Raw genomic sequence first — 21,908 nt, 5'->3', positions numbered from 1 at the left:
TCTAGATTATAAGAACAGGTTTGCTTTTTTGCATTTAATTACAAAAAATAAAGAACTTTTCCATGATATTCTACATTTTTTGAGATTGTACCTAAAGAAAAAAAAAGAAAAAAAAAAAGAAAAAAGAAAAAAAAAGAAAGAAAAAAGAAAAACATTGGATATGTGACTGATCCACAACAGCGCAAAACCTGTCCCCAAAAGCCAAGTGTCAAGAACTAGTAATCAAACCTTTTCCTCCATTAGCTCAAAAAAAAAAAAAAAAAAAAAAAAAAAAAAAAATATTTCAAAGATTATCAGTCATTAGACAAGATTGCAGGACAGAAGATCACAGCAAAAACTTAAGTGTCCATGTTCCCCTTCTTATTCTCCTCTCCTGGGCAGTTAAGATGCCTTCGTCTGTGGCAGTGAGCTGATAAAATCAGTAAAATCATGTGTCGCAACCCAGTGCTGTCATCCTTCTAAGGACTGTTTGGAGGTTCCTTTTCCTGGCAGATTTGGCTGGACTAAAGTCAGGAAAAAACAGCAGCATGACATTATCCTGCGTATATTTCACCGGGTATGCCTGCCGTGCACCCTTCAGGATCGCCAATTTGTCTTGCAATCTCAGCACACACGAAAGATAAGAGTATGCGGGCCGCTTCGAGTTACTTTTTCTTCTGTCATCATACGTGATGAGTCCGCTCAATCTCAGTATCGTGTCCTTTCAGTGCAGGGATCCACTTGGAAAGATTTATCTCTGAGAAAGCCGGCTGCATCAGAGCCTTCCACCACCAGTTGCACGTTATTTCTCCTGCTCCTATCCTCCATGTTCGTGACTTTATCGGTAAGTTGTTTCTAGCTGTTTTCTCAGGTTTCGTGCTGTTCTCCTATCCTCACGTCCAGCTGCTTGAACGGAATCGACCCAGTCACGTGTTCGAGATCTTCTTTAGTGAAGGTGGAGTCTTTGATTTTTTTTTCTTTATTGGCGATTGCTCAAACACTCTTTTTGTCCTTGACCGTTGAAGAAACTCATGATGGAGTAGATAGAAAGTTGTTCGAAATTTACTATCAGGATTGTAGAATATTTGATAAAATGAGCATAGCTAAGGACAGTGTGTTCACCGCCGTCAAAGGGTCACGTGATCTCTCTTAACTTATCCCTCAGTTCTGATTGGTTGATTGGAATGTGTTTCCAGGATCAACAAGGATGTTTATCCAGGAACATGTTGTATTTTGGTGAAATCACGTTCACCATGGGGACACATAGAGTGGTGTCAGGTTGTCAGGTAAAAAGTTTTTTTTGTTGTTGTTTTTTTTTAATGGAAGGGTGTCCTCTTCTGGCATCTAAATTATTCTTATAATGGGTCAGTTGAGCATTCAAGGTGCATCCTAGAGCTACTAAGAGTGAATCCAGTGCAGGCACAGGTCAGTTTGTAGGAAGCACCTGGAGACACAGTTACTGTCTTTTCAGACTGTGTGAACACAACCTGACAATAAACACCTAAGTAGAGAGAAAAATGTTTTGGTGAAAAATTATGTTTTGGTAAATCGCTCATTTACTAGTTGTGTAAATAGAAAATATGGCAGTTGAGTTTGCATTGATATATTTGCATGGGGACACATAGAGTGGGGTGTGGTCATTTAAACAAAACATGAGTGGCAAGTGTTTTTGTTTTGTTTTTTCATTTATCATGAAAGGATGCCCTCTTGCACTAAGTTATTCTTAAATGGGGGTCAAACTGTGCACCCAAGGTTGTTGCCTGAAACTTTTGCGGATTAATTTAATAAAAAAAAATATATCTGATTTACAAAGGCTAAAACATCACCTGACCCATTCAGTCTGCAGTATTTATTTATTTATTTGCTTTGATTTTGCCATATTGACTTTGGAATTATGTCATAAGATGTTTTAATATGGAAAGGATCTGAAATGCATAGCTTTGTTTTATTGAAAAATGGTTTGGGATTTTTGTACAGGTCCTGTAGCAGTTTGTAGCAGTGTATAGCGAGCACAGTAATGCTCAGCTGTGTCTTCAGTGTTTGAAATTTTTCCCTGTTAAAATAACTGTGTTGCTGGAGGATTCAGAAGAGAAATAATCTTATTTTTGAGAGAATCTTTGACACCGTGCTACTGAAAGTGTAGAAACCAGTCGATCCATTCCATCGGTTTTCCACTTGAATGTTTGATCCAGTTTGTGGAGGCTGAATATCCAGTGATCTTACATGAGATGGTAAACGTGTCCCTGGTTTTACTACCATGACAGGAGGCTGATCCAGCTCAATACAGAAAGGACCTACAAACAACAAATAAACATTATTAATAATACAAACTAAACTTATATATATATATACAGGTCCTTCTCAAAAAATTAGCACAGTATATATATATATATATATACAGGTCCTTCTCAAAAAATTAGCATATTGTGAAAAAGTTCATTATTTTCCATAATGTAATGATAAAAATTAAACTTTCATATATTTTAGATTCATTGCACACCAACTGAAATATTTCAGGTCTTTTATTGTTTTAATACCGATGATTTTGGCATACAGCTCATGAAAACCCAAAATTCCTCAAAAAATTAGCATATCATGAAAAGGTTCTCTAAACGAGCTATTAACCTAATCATCTGAATCAACTAATTAACTCTAAACACCTGCAAAAGATCCCTGAGGCTTTTAAAAACTCCCAGCCTGGTTCATTACTCAAAACCGCAATCATGGGTAAGACTGCCGACCTGACTGCTGTCCAGAAGGCCATCATTGACACCCTCAAGCGAGAGGGTAAGACACAGAAAGAAATTTCTGAACGAATAGGCTGTTCCCAGAGTGCTGTATCAAGGGCACCTCAGTGGGAAGTCTGTGGGAAGGAAAAAAGTGTGGCAAAAAACGCTGCACAACGAGAAGAGGTGACCGGACCCTGAGGAAGATTGTGGAGAAGGACCGATTCCAGACCTTGGGGGACCTGCAGAAGCAGTGGACTGAGTCTGGAGTAGAAACATCCAGAGCCACCGTGCACAGGCGTGTGCTTTTGAACCAGAAAACAGCGGCAGAAGCGCCTGACCTGGGCTACAGAGAAGCAGCACTGGACTGTTGCTCAGTGGTCCAAAGTACTTTTTTCGGATTGAAAGCAAAGTTTTGCATGTCATTCGGAAATCAAGGTGCCAGAGTCTGGAGGAAGACTGGGGAGAAGGAAATGCCAAAATGCCTGAAGTCCAGTGTCAAGTACCCACAGTCAGTGATGGTCTGGGGTGCCATGTCAGCGGCTGGTGTGTTGGTCCACTGTGTTTTATCAAGGGCAGGGTCAATGCAACTAGCTATCAGGAGATTTTGGAGCACTTCATGCTTCCATCTGCTGAAAAGCTTTATGGAGATGAAGATGTAGTTTTTTAAGCACGACCTGGCACCTGCTCACAGTGCCAAAACCACTGGTAAATGGTTTACTGACCATGGTATTACTGTGCTCAATTGGCCTGCCAACTCTCCTGACCTGAACCCCATAGAGAATCTGTGGGATATTGTGAAGAGAAGGTTGAGAGACGCAAGACCCAACACTCTGGATGAGCTTAAGGCCGCTATCGAAGCATCCTGGGCCTCCATAACACCTCAGCAGTGCCACAGGCTGATTGCCTCCATGCCATGCCGCATTGAAGCAGTCATTTCTGCAAAAGGATTCCCGACCAAGTATTGAGTGCATAACTGAACATAATTATTTGAAGGTTGACTTGTTTTTGTATTAAAACAAACACTTTTCTTTTATTGGTCGGATGAAATATGCTAATTTTTTTCATGAGCTGTATCCCAAAATCATCAGTATTAAAACAATAAAAGACCTGAAATATTTCAGTTGGGTGTGCAATGAATCTAAAATATATGAAAGTTTAATTTTTATCATTACATTATGGAAAAATAATGAACTTTTTCACAATATGCTAATTTTTTTGAGAAGAACCTGTATATACATACAGTAGTATACTCACAGGTGCAGCTGCTAAAACTAGCAGTGCTGATGCAAAGTACATGATGCTGCTTGTGTTTTCCACTGTGCTATGGCTTTGTAAAACACAAAGAGCTTTTATTATGTCTGTGTGCTCCTGTTAAAGGTGGAGATTTGCATTGATGTAAACATCTGATATTAGTTCTAATTATTAATGATAATGTAAAATTATTTGTCTGATTTTGTATACTTGATTTATAAAAGAAAGTCTTGAAAAAAATGTACTGTACTCACAGTCTCACTGGACTCACACAGACTAGACATGGTTTATAAGTGGAAATTGTACAGTACACTGTAATGAGTGTGTTGACTTAAAGAACTATTTATACCTGATCTTAACCATAAAAATAACATTTGTGGTGGTATAGTCATATTTATTTAGTCATATTAAATAATATTTTGAGTTGAATAGAACCAGTTAAGCTGATGTAAGCTGAGTAATAATACAATGCTAATAAATGATAATCCAGGCACTTTTTACAGCTGAGTAATAATACAATGCTAATAAATGATAACACAGGCACTCATTAAACCAGTCAGTACAATAATTCTTGCACAGGTCCTCAGGCAATGCAATCTAATTAAGTCTTTATTCTTCTCAGTCGGTGCATGAACTATTTACAGATTCCAAAACAGCACTACAGAAATGTTATTGATCAAATATGTTAATTTACAGAATTTATTGATCAAATATGTTAATTTACAGATTTGACTTAAATGAAATGTATACTTTGGCACATATTGCATTCGTCAACTCCAGACAAAAATGAAAATATATATATATTTTTTTTTTTTACAAACATGCAAACAGGATAATATAGTTTGTTTTTTTTTTTTACAAACATGCAAACAGGATAATATAGTTTGTGATGAAGCTACGCTAAGGTTTATTTGTGTTTCTTCAGAACTTCAAAATCGGACTGTCTGTTTCTTGGTCAAGAAAAACATTCAGTGTGTGACATTTGTAACATGAACAAAAACTGCTTGACAAGAGCGCCACCTCTTGGAAATGTAACAGTACTTCTGGAGCATTAGTGAAGTCAACTGTAAAGGTGGTGGTTTTTGTATTGCTTTGACACTGAAATCAACCGCTACTACCCTACAGCGCAGTAATACACAGCAGTGTCTTCAGTCTTGAGGCTGTTAATCTGTAGGTACAGTTGACTGCTGGAATCATCTCTGGACACTGTGAACCTGCCCTGAACTGACTGGGAATAGGAGATTGGAGAACTGGATGTGCCGAACTTCACTTGCGTTAGCATCCCATTGACTCCCATTCATTATACTCAGGGGGCAAGGAAGTCGACCGGAAGTTGAAGTCGGCCGCGTGCCGCCATCTTGTAGCAGAACTTCACTTGCGTTAGCATCCCATTGACTCCCATTCATTTTTTGCGTCACTTTGACAGCGAATAACTTTACATCTGAGGCGTTTAAAGACTCCATTTGTCCATTATTTATTTCTAAAGATACACGACAATGTACAAAGGGCTCCATTACCTTCTATGTTACATTATGGCCCCGTAGAAACATTTTTTGTAAAAATAGGCTAACGATTGCGTCATAACCACTCGACTCTCTGTCGCACAGTAGAGAAATTACCGTACAGACAGGAGGAGAAGCTCGCAGGCAATCGGGGGAGACGTCAAGAGATATGGCGTACTGGCGTTACATTTTAAAATACTATACAAAATAATTAATCAAAATACTTACTCCTGCTCACTCACGCCAAAGAACTCCCCGCTCAAACTCTCCGTCTCTGCAAGATTAACGATGGCAGTTTGCACGCACAGCTACTAGAAGATTTACATCTGTCAGACAGGTTGCTGACGTCATCAAGCTTAGTTTGAGTCTGCGCGTCAGAAACGGAAGTTCTAAAAATCGCTAAAAATCGGGCTTCACTTGTCTCAATTGAGTTCCAATGGGGTCGCTGTGTCCATTTCTTTTACTGTCTATGGTCTCACTACACCTACATAGTAGCTGCTGAATGTAAATCCAGAGGCAGTACAGACCAGACGAAAAGATTCACCTGGTCTTTTTACAACATCTTCAGACTGAGTGAAGGTCTGACAATGAATATCTGTGGAAGAGAGAGAAGTATAATAAACTGAAAAGTCAGGACAAAAAGGTATAACTATTTGCTTGCTAAAAGTATTTACAGTAATATATTATTAATAATATTATTATTTAGAAGAAAAAAAAACAACCATTTAAAAACAGCAGTATCAGAACTGAATTAATTATTGTTGTCATTGCTAATGATGCTCTTCAACAAAAAACCCATACAATCAGTGAACAGAAACACTTTGGTGGCACAACAGCTTATGAGAGACAAACATCCCAGTTTTGCATGAACTCCTCCTCCAGCCTCAATTCTTCTTTGCACATGTGTATGAAAAACAGTCATTTTAACAGAAATTAATAAGTTGTTGACATGTGACATTTATGAGAACATATTTTAATGTTCATAAATGTTAAACAACTATGACTATTCAATATTTTGAAGCATTTTCAATATTTTTAAAGCAATTTGTCATTAATTTGTTATACATAATAATTGCTTTCTACAAAAAATGATCATTTACAGATATTAAAAAGAAAGAAAGAAAGAAAAGAAAGAAAGAAAGAAAGAAAGAAAGATCCTGAATCATACAAACACATACTTTTTGCAGACACAAGAACACAATTCATGATGAAGCTGCTCTAAGGTATATTTGTGTTTCTTCAGACTTTTAAAATTGGACTGTCTATTTCTTGGTCAAGAAAACAAACTTTCACTGAGTGATGTCTGAAATAGTCAACTTAAGGTCCGTTCACACCAAGGACGATAACTATAAAGTTAACGATAAAGATATAGTTCTAAAATTCGTTCTCAATATTAAAGAATAGAAGAGTCCACAACAGTTATAACGATAAAGGGCATAGAGAAACGATATTGTTGGAATCCCTTTCAGAACAACATTTTTTCAACTTTTTTTCAGCTGATGAACGATAAAAAACATTGACACCCCAATCAGACTCCATCCTGCTATAACAAGCTCGAGAAGTTAAAGCGACAGACGTGTGCGCTTAGAATAAACAGACGATATTGTTAGATGGTGTGGACGCTAATATAGATATCTTTAAAGTAATATTTATAGTTATCGTTCTTGGTGTGAACGGGGCTTAAAGGGATAGTTCACCCAAAAAAAATCAAAATTATGTCATTAATGACTCACCCTCATGTCGTTCCAAACCCGTAAGACCTCCGTTCATCTTCGGAACACAGTCAGTGATATTTAAATTTAGTCCGAGAGCTTTCTGTCCCTCCATTGAGAATGTATGTACGGTATACTGTCCACGTCCAAAAGGGTAATAAATACATCTTCAAAGTAGTCCATGTGACATCAGAGGGTCCGTTAGAATTTTTTGAAGCATCGAAAATACATTTTGGTCCAAAAATATCAAAAACTACGACTTTATTCAGCATTGACTTCTTTCCCGGGTCTGTTATGAGCGCGTTCACCTCACACATCCGGTTCGCGAACGAATCACTCGATGTAACCGGATCTTCTTGAACCAGTTCACCAAATCGAACTGAATCGTTTGAAACGGTTCGCGTCAACAATAAGCATTAATCCACCAATGACTTAAGCTGTTAACTTTTTTTAACATGGCTGACACTCCCTCTGAGTTCAAATAAACCAATATCCCGGAGTAATTCATTTACTCAAACAGTACACTGACTGAACTGATGACCGAGCCAGATAACGAACGAAACATTGACTCGTTCTCGAGTCAAGAACCGGTTGCATCGGTTTTCGGATCACCGGTAGTGATGGGAAGTTCTGTTCTTCTCCGCGAACCGGTTCTTTCGGACAGTTTGATTCAATAAACCGGTTGCCGAAAACGGTTCACCAGTTCTTTTGCGCTCGACGTAATGACTTCATTGGCGATGATTGCCCTTGATTGAAGCCTTCGGTTTACCCGCGCTCATAACATTAGCACAGAATCAGTTCAGAATCAATCATCAAAAGAAACAGTTCGGTTCAGACGCGCTGTGTGTCAGTCTGAATCATGCATGCGCAGTATCATCAGCTCCTCGGTTCTCGAATCGGACGCGTCCGACAGAAACGGTTCTTGACTCGAGAACGAGTCAATGTTTCGTTCGTTATCTGGCTCGGTTCAGTCAGTGTACTGTTTGAGTAAATGAATTACTCCGGGATATTGGTTTATTTGAACTCAGAGGGAGTGTCAGCCATGTTAAAAAAGTTAACAGCTTAAGTCATTTGTGGATTAATGCTTATTGTTGACGCAAATCGTTTCAAACGATTCAGTTCGATTTGGTGAACTGGTTCAAGAAGATCCGGTTACATCGAGTGATTCGTTCGCGAACCGATGTGAGGTGAACACGCTCATAACAGACCCGGGAGAGAAGTCAATGCTGAATAAAGTCGTAGTTTTTGATATTCTTGGACCAAAATGTATTTTCGATGCTTCAAAAAATTCTAACGGACCCTCTGATGTCACATGGACTACTTTGAAGATGTTTTTTATTACCTTTCTGGACGTGGACAGTATACCGTACATACATTCTCAATGGAGGGACAGAAAGCTCTCGGACTAAATCTAAAATATCTTATACTGTGTTCCGAAGATGAACGGAGGTCTCACGGGTTGGAACGACATGAGAGTGAGTCATTAATGACATAATTTTGATTTTTGGGTGAACTATCCCTTTAAGACTGCTTGACAAGAGCGCCCCCACTTGTAAATGGAACAGTAGGCTACTTCTGGAGCATAAGTGAAGTCAACAGTAAAGGTGTTTTGTTTTTCCTTTTGTTTTTTGTTTTTTGTTTTTTTTTTAGATTGCTTTGACACTGAACTCATTCACTTTGACTCTCTAGTGCAGTAATACACAGCAGTGTCTTCAGTCTTGAGGCTGTTCATCTGTAGATACAGTTGACTGCTGGAATCCTCTTTGGACACTGTGAACCTGCCCTGAACTGACTGGGAATAGTATGGTGTATTGGATGCACTAATAGTTGCAACACAGATGGCCAGGAGCCACCAAATGTAAATCCAGGCAGCTGACCAGGAACTGCTGAATGTAAATCCAGAGGCAGTACAGACCAGACGAAAAGATTCACCTGGTCTTTTTACCACATCTTCAGACTGAGTGAAAGTCTGACAATGAATATCTGTGAAAAAGAGAGAAATATAATAAACTGAAAAAAAAGTCAGCAAAATGTAAAACTATTAAGAAGTAAACTCAGTAGTGAGCTTGCTAAAATGTATGCAATGATAAATCATTAATATTATTTAAGAATGAGTTACAGACCATGTAAAAATAATAATAACAGGTGTAAATTGATCATTATTGTTATTGCTGATTTATGCTACAAGAACCATAGTCAGTGAACACGCTTATGGCACAATGCAACTTATGGGAATTATTCATAACAGTTTTTCATAACCTCCTCTATTAGAGCTGTTTGCAGAATATATATATATATATATATATATATATATATATATATATATATATATATATATATATATATATATATATATATTATTTTCTTGTGTATGTAATCATAATTATTAGGTAGACCTGTGTTGGTTCCCTCAGTGGAAAACCCACCACAGAAATAGGTCAATTTGTGGAATAAACCTTGTGTTTCAATGCTTAATTTAAACATCTAATCTAACCTTGTGTATGTAATCATATATAATTATCAGCCCTACTTTTGTATTGCTTTGAGGCTGCATTTAATAAAAGGGCAATGAAAGTAGTTCACACAGTTTTCACACCACAAAGGATGAGTTAATGGAAACTGACAGCACACATTTAGGACAATTTAAGAGAACAGAAACATGCAGTAACACACACAACAGAAGCAGCAGCAGCGTTTGAATGACTCCTTGCTGATTAATTTTTGTGAACATGATGGAACATCAACACATATATGAAATTCCCTCTCAGAATTCTGGCAGGGAAACTGTGGCAGTTGAAATGAACAATTTCTCAGAGGCAGATAATGAAGTGGTTTCACCTGAAGTCGTCTATGTGAGGGTAAAATTGAAAGGAAAAGACTACATGTGCTGCTCAAAAAATTTTGTGATCAAATTTTTTTTTTTTTTTATACATACAACAAACACACATCACAACATCCATTCATAACAAAACACAAAAACACACAATAACAGACATCATATATATCCAGTACTTTAGAAAAAGAACACTGCCAACCATCAACAGCACCCGGCTCGGCCCCGTCAATTCGTGCCGCTGTACCTTAGTGAGACATAAACTTGACTTAACAATATAATCCATCTGTAATAATGAGGATAAAAGAAAGTTTACATATGTCCATAGATTATTAACAGAATAGGACACTCCCCAAACATATGAAGAAAAGTACCTGCTGACGCAGTATTACAGAAGTGGCAGTTGTAATTTGGTTTCAGTTTAATTTTGCATCTTTTGCAAGGAGTTATTATACATGCGTTATGAATAACTTGGAAATATATAAGATGATGAGCCAAGTTTTTAGAGGTTAAACTGAGGTTAGACCACACTTTCTCCCAAGATGACAGATAAATTAAGGCCAGATTATTCGCGATTCCAAACAGATTTGACAAAGAAAGGCATTGCAATGCGATCAAACTGAGGAAACAGATGGTCGACCAGAAGATGCCGCAATCCAATCCTGCTTATCGGTAAGTTGCTCTAGCTGCTTTCTCAGGTTCGTGACTGTCCTCCTATCCTCACGTGCATTTTTCACCGCGAGGGCTTTTCACCGCGAGGGCTGTTTTGTAGCAATGGCAAGTTTTTCAACTTCTGCTTTTAGCTCTCTTGTACAGAGTTGTTGTCACGCAATGGCAGGCTCAGTAAAGGGTCTATCGCATCTCTTACTGTCGAGGCCACAACCGTGTCCAAAGTACTTTGCTGCTTTTTTAAGTGCTAGCAATGGCGCCGTCGAGATCCTCTTTGGTGATGATGGGATCGTAACTCTATATGCCAAACCCCCCGAGTGAGCAATCTTTTTTAAAAATCCAATGAAATAAAGATATTAACGTCTGTTGTATAAAATAAAAATAGCACAAAAAAGGAAGACAAACAACTTTGAACAAGAACCAAAACAGACCGCACATTACCGAGAATAGAGGTCTGCCTAAAAAACAGAAAAAAGTTTGGATACGTGACCGATCCATTCATGACCTCTAGACTGGACTATTGTAATGCACTGCTAGGTGGTTGTCCTGCATCCTCAATAAACAAGCTACAGGTAGTCCAAAATGCAGCGGCTAGAGTCCTTACCAGGTAAAGAAAATATGATCATATTACCCCAATACTACAGTCTCTGCACTGGCTACCTATTAAGTTCCGTATCAGTTACAAAATATTATTACTTACTTATAAGGCCCTTAATGGCATAGCTCCTGCATACCTAACTAGTCTTCTACCACGCTACAACCCATCACGCTCCCTAAGGTCACAAAACGCTGGACTTTTGATAGTACCTAGGATAGCAAAGTCCACTAAAGGAGGTAGAGCTTTTTCGCATTTGTCTCCCCAAACTCTGGAATAGCCTTCCTGATAATGTTCGGGGGTTCAGACACACTCTCGCTGTTTAAATCTAGATTAAAAACACATCTCTTTGCCCAAGCATTCAAATAATGCATCTCATAATTTTGGACTGCAGTTATATCTGATCAAATGTGCATTATTATTATTTAGCTTGGGTTAAACGAATTAATTTTACTTAGCTGGAACAGCAGCTATGCTAATTATGTCTCTATTTGTTTCTCTGTTTTGCCACAGGATTTACATCCCGTGGTAACTAGGATTTACACAAGCTCCAGTCTGGATCCAGAACACCTGAGAAGAGATGATGCCAGCCCCTCAGAGGACCTCAGATGATGCTAACCCAGAGACAACATACAGAACTACCACATTTTTGCTATAAGTTTGATTGCATAATTGCTGTTAATAGTGTTAATCGTCTGTTTGTTTACGTCTTTTTATTGATTTTTCTGAACATTTCTGCCATATGCACATGAACTGACAGTCACCCACTGATAAGCTACTACTAAATATTGTAGAAACTTAATTTTCTGTAAAGTTGCTTTGTAATGATTTGTATCGTAAAAAGCGCTATACAAATAAACAAAAAAAAAAAAAAAAAAACTAATGGCTGGAGGGGTGTGTTTAAGGATATTCTGCCCATGCCGTCAAACTGACGTCATTAGAAAAGGAATGCCATTCCACAGCGGAAGTAAATGTTCAGATTTTGATTAAGGATTACAAAGAAGATTATTTATTTTTCTTTTTCAGCGGATTAACTTGCACAGATCATTTACATCAATACTAACCATGTGTGCTAGTAAAGTCAATTTTTATTTCACGCAGACTTTAAGTTATAATCGAGGCTTGTTTGGTCTTACCCGGCTGTTGCTGCGTTTCACCTTACACAGACTGCTGAGGCACTTTGCATAACTTTGCTATGATGGTCATCAGGGACGGTGTCCATTACAGTTATGAAGTTTGGCCTATTGTGGCTTTCACATGTCACAACGACTTTGCTTAAATTGAGTATCTCTTTTTATGGTTGCTCTGCAGTTTCTGGCAGTTAGATGGAGTTTTATCAAGAGTACGCAGGAGTCTAGCCTAAAGAATTGTATCTTCGTATATGCTCTTATGTCTGCTAGAACCCTAATTCTACCTCTTATCAATTAACCTAATCACCTTTCTTACTCAGTGAGGTGGTTTAGAATTCCTGTAATTTGCCTTCAGGCTGCTATGTTCATGATCCTCCTCATCGGATGTCCGTCAAGATCAGACTTTATTTCACGTAATGCTCAAGGTACAGTATAATACTCTTAGCAAACTACTGGCGGTGATTACTTCTCACATGCTCCCCATGTCCAATTTATCATGGTTTTTCCACACACAATGGTCTATCGTTGTCATCTACACACAAGGCTTTCACATCACATAGTTTAAAGAAAAGTACATTACCTATCAACGTAATGTAATGCGTGTGTTTAAGGTAAATTTAAGCAAATACTGGTGGTGGTGGTGTTACACCTATTAATTACTTTTACTCTTTCACTGCCTCTCGCAGGCTTCCGTCATGGCCTTAGTAGCTATACTCTCTACGGCCTCTTGTAGCGTTCTTTCACGGCCTATCGGGGCCTTTGTCTCTGCAGCTGGTTCAGCTCAATGTAGTCACGTTTAGAAGCTGCTGTCCGTCACCGCTTCTATACACTGGTCACTAATGCTGTTGAACTCGGAGTACAAACATCAGATATGAAGCTACTGGGAAGATGGTCATCCTCCGCATTGGAATTCCACATTAGACCTGAAATACTAAACATCTTAAGGTATATCAAGCTGTCCTCAAGGTAATCTATATGCAAATAATGGTGGTGGTACAATTCCTCTTCATATTACTCCCAACAACCTCTGATTACTGTGGCTTAACTTGTCCTTTCTTTTTGTGGCCCGTCTTTCGTAGCCTTCCGCTCTGTTACCCATCTCGTTGAGTTCCCACCGTGGTCTAATTACATGGCCTTCCTCTCTGTGCATACTGCATTTCACTTCATTCTACGGCCTCTTGGCTTTCTCACTATGGTCAATTTGGACATCCTCCTCTGCGGGCTAGCTAGGCCTTTTCTCTGCGGCCTTCGTGGCTTTCTTTTGTGACCCGCCGGGGCCGTTTCCCACTGTGGCCCGCCGGGGCCGTTTCCCACTGTGGCCCGCCGGGGCCATTTCCCACTGTGGCCCGCCGGGGCCGTTCCCACTGTGGCCCGCCGGGGCCTGGCCTATCGGGGCCTGCCTCTCTGCCTCACTGTCCGGCCTATCGGGGCCTGCCTCTCTGCCTCTCTGCCTGGCCTATCGGGGCCTGCCTCTCTGCCTCACTGTCCGGCCTATCGTGGCCTGCCTCTCTGCCTCACTGTCTGGCCTATCGTGGCCTGCCTCTCTGCCTCACTGTCTGGCCTATCGTGGCCTGCCTCTCTGCCTCACTGTCCCGGCCTATCGTGGCCTGCCTCTCTGCCTCACTGTCCAGCCTATCGTGGCCTGCCTCTCTGACTCACTGTCCGGCCTATCGTGGCCTGCCTCTCTCTCTCACTGTCCGGCCTATCGTGGCCTCTCTCAAAGGCTCTGTGGTCTATCTTCATTGCCATATAAGCTAATACTTTAGCTATAATCTGATGTTGTATTCTTATGTCTGGCTAATTATCTCAATTTATCTCTTTTGTTCATGTTCCAGGATCCTCTAAGAAATACTTAATCTGGTGCGTATTACATCATTATTCTTTCTTTTGGGGTAGGCTCCGCCCTGCCTTCGTCTTTGGCAGGATTAGCTGGTATCTACAAACTTCAGATCCATGCTACGGATGGGGCCTACGCCAAAATAATTCTATTTTTTGTGTTCTTGTAAAAAAATACTTTAGTCTTATCTCTACCTCCTGAGTCTTTCTGGTAGAACCAGCAATCAAACCTTCTCTCCATTCGTTCCAAAAAAATTTCAAAGCTTACCAGTCACCAGACAAGTTTGCAGGATAAAAAAAAATCATAGCAGAAACTTAAGTCTCCATGTCCACCTTATTATTCTACTCTCCTGGGCAGTTAAGATGCCAGATAGATGAGAAAACGGCAGCAAACCCAGTGCTGTCATCCTTCTAAGAACTGGATTGAGGTTCCTTCTCCGGGCAGACGTGGCTAGACTGAAGTCAGGAAAAAACAGCAGTGTGACATTATCCCGCGTATATTTCACCAGTTATGCCTGCCGTGCTCTCTTCAGGATCGCCAATCGGTTTTGCCACCTCAGCACATGAAAGATAAGAGTACACGGCCATCATAGACACGATGAGTCCACTCAATCTCAATATCACGTCCTTTCAGTGCAGGAATCCACTTGGAAAGATGAGCTCTGAGGAAACCAGAGCCTTCCACCCCCCTCTGGTAACCCCACCAGTTGCACGTTATTTCTCCTGCTCCTATCCTCCATGTTCGTCACTTTATCGGTAAGTTGTTCTAGCTGTTTTTCTGTATCACTGTCTTGTAAAATGTGCCAAGAATACACGTGTAACACAATTTACAGTATCAGGAGGCAGGATTATTTCAGTGTAATGAGTTTGTGTTGCAAATGGAGAAGACAGTGACTTGAATGAAAATTGTAAAAGTATCCATCTTAACTTTTTGCAAGCAGATTTTAGAAGGTTACAACAGAGAGGCAATAGTTTTGCCTCATAATACATAGGCCTATAAGACTATTTTAGAACTAGAAAGCATTGTGGTTCATTTTTATGTAAAATAAAACGTTAATGCTAACTTTAACCAATCATTTTTGTGAACATTGAATATAACTGAAACTCGATCAGAAATCCTGTAGATTTTAGTGTATGTGTGTGCCTAGTGTTAGTGTGGTTTTTGAACAAGGCAGTAGCTGCTCTGTGTCACTGTGAGTCTCAGTCTGCATATTCTGTCCTTGAAGAGTCACCTGAGGAGGAAAAATATGGTCATGTTAGAGATACGGCAACATTATTTTTAATATGAAGTATCTCTATAGAAGTTATAAAGACTTACGAGAAACAGCTGCCAGCAGCAGCAACAACCAGAGAGATGAAGAGATCATGGTTTGAGACGAGTGAGAACAAGCTGCTTCTTTTCATCTCAAAACTCAAAAAAAAAAAAAAAAAAAAAAAAAAAAACAATGAGTAGGAGGATAAATATTTGCATAATTCATTACATCCAATACTATCATGATGCTTAAGCAATATTTTATGTACAGCAAAATATGAATGTTGAATTGTTATTAGTTTTCTTTTATTTTTATTAGTTTATTTATGTTGGTTACTTAAATTTATTAGATTATTATGCATTTACTTAAATTTATTAGGCTTGCCTTGAAGTTTGTTTTATTTTTATTTTTTTGACCAGCTGAATTAATGTCTAGAATTTTTTTGATGAGCTTCAAACAATTGCTATGCATCTGTAAAAGTCAGACTTAGGAAAATCATCAAAAACACTTTTTAATTTGTAATATGATGATGTTTTTGTACAGGGAGTCTGTTGGCGTCTGTCACTGTGTACATCTGGCACAATAATACACAGCTGTGTCTTCAGCTTGCATATTCTTTCCTTGCAGTGTTATTGTGTTACTGGAAGTGTCTCTGGTGATACTGAACTTGCTTTTCAGCGAGTCCTTGTAGTATAAGCTTCCATCACTCCAGATGACTCCAATCCACTCCAGAGCTTTTCCTGCAGGCTGACGAATCCAGGCTGTATTCTGACTTGTAACTGAATAGGAGACTTTACAGTTGATAGTGAGAGTGGCATCAGGACTGACAGTCAGAGACTCAGGCTGAGTGAGTTCATATGAATCAATACCTGTATCAAATCAAATAATATCTGTTAATAAGAGATCATGATCTTTTGATCAACAAAATTATGTATCACACAGAAAATAGACTAAACTTACAGGATATCACTCCCAGAAGCAACACTAAAGATGAAGAGATCATGGTTTGTTTCACAGCACAGTTTGAATGAACTGAAGTGATTCTTCACTCCTCTAGTGATTAGATGAATGTATAAACTGACTCATGCCTGCTATTTAAATATGCAACAGGAGATTTACATAATCATACAGAGCTTGTAATCAAATCTACATGCTACAAAAATATTCATGTTTGGGTTTATATTATTTATTGCTTTTATTAGAGACTTCATGACATGTTTTAGATTTTTTTTGTTGTCATGGACTTGAACTGATTTTTACGGAAGAGGATTAGGGCCAAGCAATAATAAAAAAATAAAACCATCTCGAGATTAAAGTCATTATATTGCGAGATTAAACTCGTAATATTTGAGAAAAAAAAGTCGAAATACAATCTTGAGAATAAACTCATTAAATTTCGAGAATAAAGTCGTTGTGTTTCGAGAAAAAAACTTGTTAAATTTCGAGTAAATAGTCGAAATAATCGTGAGAATAAACTCATTTAATTTCGAGAATAAAGTCGTTGTGTTTCGAGAAAAAAAGTCGAAATGAAATGTAGAGAATAACGCATTCGATCAGTTCATTGCATAGCCTATATCTTTCAGTAACAAAGAAATACTATCAACTTTAGCTAATTATGACACAATAATAATTAGCACACGAACTTTAAAGTGAATTTGCAAGCGGCTAGGTCTTTTTAGAAGAAACAAATCAATCCAATTTGCGCGATGTAGGCTCCTCGCTTTTGTCCAACATGAAATGACAACCAGAGGACAAATGCAAGGTTATCGCTGGCTTCACCCAAATGCACTCTGGCACTTGGACAGCTATGATAAATTAAAACCGTACGGCATTGCCATTAATGGCGTGTAATGTAATGTGTTTATTCTCAAGATTGTATTTCGACTTTTTTTCTCGAAATTTAACAAATTTTTTCTTGAAACACAACGACTTTATTCTCGTTATTTGATGAGTTTATTGTCAAGATTGTATTTCGACTTTTTTACTCAAAATTTAACGAGTTTAATCTCGAAACACAACGACTTTATTCTCGATATTTAATGAGTTTATTCTTAAGATTTTATTTCGACTTTTTTTCTCGAAATTTAACGAGTTTAATCTCGCAATATAATGACTTTAATCTCGAGATGGTTTTATTTTTTTATTATTGCTTGGCCCTAATCCTCTTCCGTACTTATCCTCTTACATCATTTTCTTCTCCACTCTTTCTAACTAATTTTGAATCCTTTGAGAACTTGTGCACTGAAAAATGCTGAAAAAAAAATCTCTTGAAATATGGTAAGATTCATATGCACTTTTATATTCATATGTGTGAGGAATTGTTTGACTTTTCTTTGGAGGACTTTTGCAGAACTGCTTGTGGTTTATCACTGTGTTCACTCTCGTGCATCATAAGACACTGTTGTGTCCTTCATCATCATATTCTGTCCTTATAGAGTTATTTTGCTCCTGTATAGTCTCTGGTAACTTAAAAGTCAGATTTTTAGTTTGTCCCCGTAACATGTGTAAACGCTACCAAACATCTACACATGAAAAGACACACATTGTGTTAAAGGAATCAAATATGCCTTTGTGCTGTATAATGTCTGAGCTTTTATAGAGAACTTCAGCATTTCATTAACCATCTGCAGCAATGGTATATCATTTCATTAGGTTGCATTTTATAGTTTTTTTTTTATTCTCTGCTGCCACCTGTTGACTTCTAGTAACAAGAGATAAAACAGTGTGGTTTTTGTTCAGCTGTACAAGACCATTGTGTCACTGTGCTTGCTTTGCACAATAATACACGGCTGAGTCTTCTGCTGTCAGGCCTGATAATTTTAGATACACCATACTCTTTGAATTGTCTCTGTTGATTTGAACTGTTGATTTCAGTTCGACCTTTGAAGGATTCAGAGTAGTCATAGCCACTGCTGTCATTAGAAACACGTCCCATCCAAACAAGTAGTTTTCCAGCTTGTTGTCTGATCCAGTGCATGCTACAGCAGCCAAAGCTGAACCCGGATCCTCTACAGGACAGAGTCAGAGTTTCTCCAGGCTTTTTCTGAACTGTGCTTTCAGTGGACTCCATACTTTGACATTTTATGCCTAAAAAGAAGATTGAAAAGACTGATTTAATTTGGAATCTGTATACCCTAGATCTGATAATAGACGTGTGAAAACTCACGTTGTAGGCTGAATGAGAGCAGCAGTAAGCAGAGTGCATTCTTCATCTTGACAGTGGTGATGTAACACTTCAGATCCAATCGGCAGCACATAAATACTAAACAGACATTCAGGGCTTTGATTTGCATTGGGAGGGTCACATTCCCGACACTTAAAATTTCATGAAGAGTCTATACAGATTTTCTTTTAAAAGGGGTCATGAACTGAGAAATCTTTGTTTATGGGTTCTGTTGTCTTTAGTCATGTTATGCCAGTCGTGTATGCTGTAGACACGGGGTCAAATTAAGAAAGAGCTCCAGATCAGTCTATACTCAAAATTACTCAGTTCCTAGTCTTCTGTTGTGGTGGAGTCTTTAATAATGGTGTTATCTTATCTGCGGCTTCCTCAGCAAGTTCCTCTGACACGTCTTTTTACTCTTTTGAACTTTGGATTAGAATCCTTTTCTAAAACTTTATTAGAGTCAACAGGGTCACATAATTTGCTTCTGATATCACTTGCTGAGAAGACATAAGGATATAGCAATTTCTTGATTGTATCGTCTTCTATTTATGTTTGAATGAACATGTTATTAGCTTAAGAATGTATTTTAGTGGTTTCTACATGCTTTGTAGTTACAGAATGTAAATATGTCTTATGAAACTCTTATTTTTTTAGAGGCAATAACGAAACGCAGGTGTTTCCTGAGGGTCACACATCAGTAAATATGTCTCTTTTTTGCAGACACTCCCTTGTCTCCATATATGTCTGTTGCTTCAATATTAGAATAGTTTTTAATGCTTTTATTATTCATACTAATGAACTATTTTGGTAAGAATGAGAATAGATCAACAAATAAACAATTCAATCATGACCTCATCAGCAATTATATCTATTCTGTGGTATCCACTTTTTTTGACTGAAATTATATTACAGTAACCAAAGACTTCAAAGATGGCCTTTTTGTCCAAGACCTGACACTTGACATTGTTTTTTTCTGAAAGCCTTTTAGTCAGAGGTGCAATGTCAGCAGATGTCCTAAATTGTGAAATGTCTTATGAAATGTGCCAAGAATACACTTGTAACACAATTACTGTATCAGGAGGTAGGATTATGTCAGTGTAATGAGTTTGTGTGGTAAATGGAGAACACACAGATATGAATGAAAAGTGTAAAAGTATCCATCTTAACTTTTTGCAAGCAGATTTTAGAAGGTTAGAACAGAGAGGCAATAGTTTTGCCTCATAATACATAGGCCTATAAGAATATTTTAGAACTAGAAAGCATTGTGGTTCATTTTATGTAAAATAAAACATATTAATGCTAACTTTAACCATCATTTTTGTGAACATTGAATATAACTGAAACTCGATCAGAAATCCTGTAGATTTGAGTGCAAAGCTGTGTATTTGTGTGCCGAGTGTTAGTGTGGTTTTTGAACAAGGCAGTAGCTGCTCTGTGTCACTGTGAGTCTCTGGCGCAGTAATACACAGATGTGTCCTCAGTCTGCATATTCTGTCCCTGAAGAGTCACTGTGTTGCTGGAAGAATCTCTGGTAACACTAAATCTACTTTTCAGTTTATCACTGTAATATGTGCTACCATCACCACATATCAACCCAACCCATTCCAGAGCTTTTCCTGCAGGCTGCCGATTAAAGCCAGTGCAGTAGCTGCTGTCAGACACTGAATATCCAGAGAGTTTACAGGACAGTGTCAAAACCTGACCAGGACTTAAGACCACAGAATCAGTCTGGGTCAGTTCAACACAGTAGACACCTGAGGGGAAAAATATGACCAGAAATGTTAGAGATATGACAACATTATGTATAACATGAGTGTTTTTAATATGAAGTATCTCTATAGAAGCTATAAAGACTTACGAGAAACAGCTGCCAGCAGCAGCAACAACCAGAGAGATGAAGAGATCATGGTTTGAGACGAGTGAGAACAAGCTGCTTCTTTTCATCTTAAAACTCAAATAAAGAGGAGGAGGAGGAGGAATATTTGCATAATTCATTACATCCAATTACTATCATGATGCTTAAGCAATATTTTATGTACAGCAAAATGTGAAAGTTAAATTTTTATTAGTTTATTTTCATTAGTTTATTTTATTTATTTTGGCACAAATGATATTTGTTAATTATTATGCATTTACTTGAATTTATTAGGCTTGCCTTGAGTTTTGTTTTTTTGATCAGCTGAATTAATGCCTAGAATTTTTGATGAGCTTCAAACAATTGCTATGCACCTGTAAAAGTCAGACATTATATATTTTTTTATATATATATATATATATATATATATATATATATATATATATATATATATATATAGATATATATATATATATATAAAAACTTAATTTGTGATTATGTTTTTGAACAGGCAGTCTGTTGGTGTCTGTCACTGTGTACGTTTGGCACAATAATACACAGCTGTGTCTTCAGCTTCCATATTCCTTCCTTGCAGTGTTATTGTAGTATAAGCTTCCATCACTCCAGATCTCTCCAATCCACCCCAGAGCTTTTCCTGCAGGCTGACAAATCCAGCCTGTAGCAGAGCTTGTAACTGAATAGGAGACTTTACAGTTGATATAAAAATTCAAAAAAATATTAACAGAAAAAGACTCAGGCTTTTTTTTTTTGGAAAAAATTAAGAGAAATACAAAAGCACATTTAGATCAGTGATTATAAACAATGCAAGAAAATTTTATTCGAAAAATTGATGTTCTGAAAAATATCTTACAGTTTACACTTGCCAGAAGCAAGACTAAAACTGTAGAGAACATGGTTTAGTTTTCAGACAGATTGCAGGAGCAGTTCGACCCTCCCTCTAGTGATCATATAAAATGTCTTATAGCCTATGGTTAAATAAGAAACCAAAAATGTACATAATCACATGCATTAGCTGTTTTTTTCCTTTAGTTTAATGATGCCAAACCCATAATTTTTTTTTATTATTATTTTAGCTGTGGACATTGAATGACTTACTGAAGTAAATGTAACTTCAGTTGATATACAGTATAGTGCTAAAACAGTGACTGGGCGAAGTACATCAGAGATTATATATTTCAGTAAATTGAATCAGAAACAATACAGAAACAATACCAGGCAGAGGTTGGGGCAGGCGGCAGATGAAGAATCGAGAATCAATGAACAGTCAAAGGTCAGATAGAATCAACAATGAAGATAAACGCTCGGAAATGTTAGCCGGGGCAGAACAAGACTTTGCAATGTGCAAGAGTCCGGAGGCAGTTTATATAGAGGGGTGAA

General features: G+C 37.9%; 3 gene segments (V, D, J or C); all 3 read right to left on the bottom strand.

The window, feature by feature from the left end:
- Positions 1 to 5,073: 5,073 nt before the first annotated feature.
- On the bottom strand, positions 5,074 to 6,295 carry LOC122136783. The segment is given in 3 exon segments: positions 5,074 to 5,228; positions 5,931 to 6,056; positions 6,184 to 6,295. Coding segments are annotated over 3 exon segments (327 nt in total).
- A 9,742-nt stretch (positions 6,296 to 16,037) lies between these two features.
- LOC122136512 lies at positions 16,038 to 16,546 on the bottom strand. The segment is given in 2 exon segments: positions 16,038 to 16,358; positions 16,450 to 16,546. Coding segments are annotated over 2 exon segments (351 nt in total).
- A 3,399-nt stretch (positions 16,547 to 19,945) lies between these two features.
- Positions 19,946 to 20,599, bottom strand: LOC122136507. The segment is given in 2 exon segments: positions 19,946 to 20,409; positions 20,514 to 20,599. Coding segments are annotated over 2 exon segments (366 nt in total).
- Positions 20,600 to 21,908: the final 1,309 nt, after the last annotated feature.

This window comes from Cyprinus carpio, chromosome B3 (assembly GCF_018340385.1).
Source record: "Cyprinus carpio isolate SPL01 chromosome B3, ASM1834038v1, whole genome shotgun sequence".
NCBI lineage: Eukaryota > Metazoa > Chordata > Actinopteri > Cypriniformes > Cyprinidae > Cyprinus > Cyprinus carpio.
Note: the sequence above shows the minus strand (reverse complement) of the source record. Positions and strands in the feature narration are given on the sequence as shown.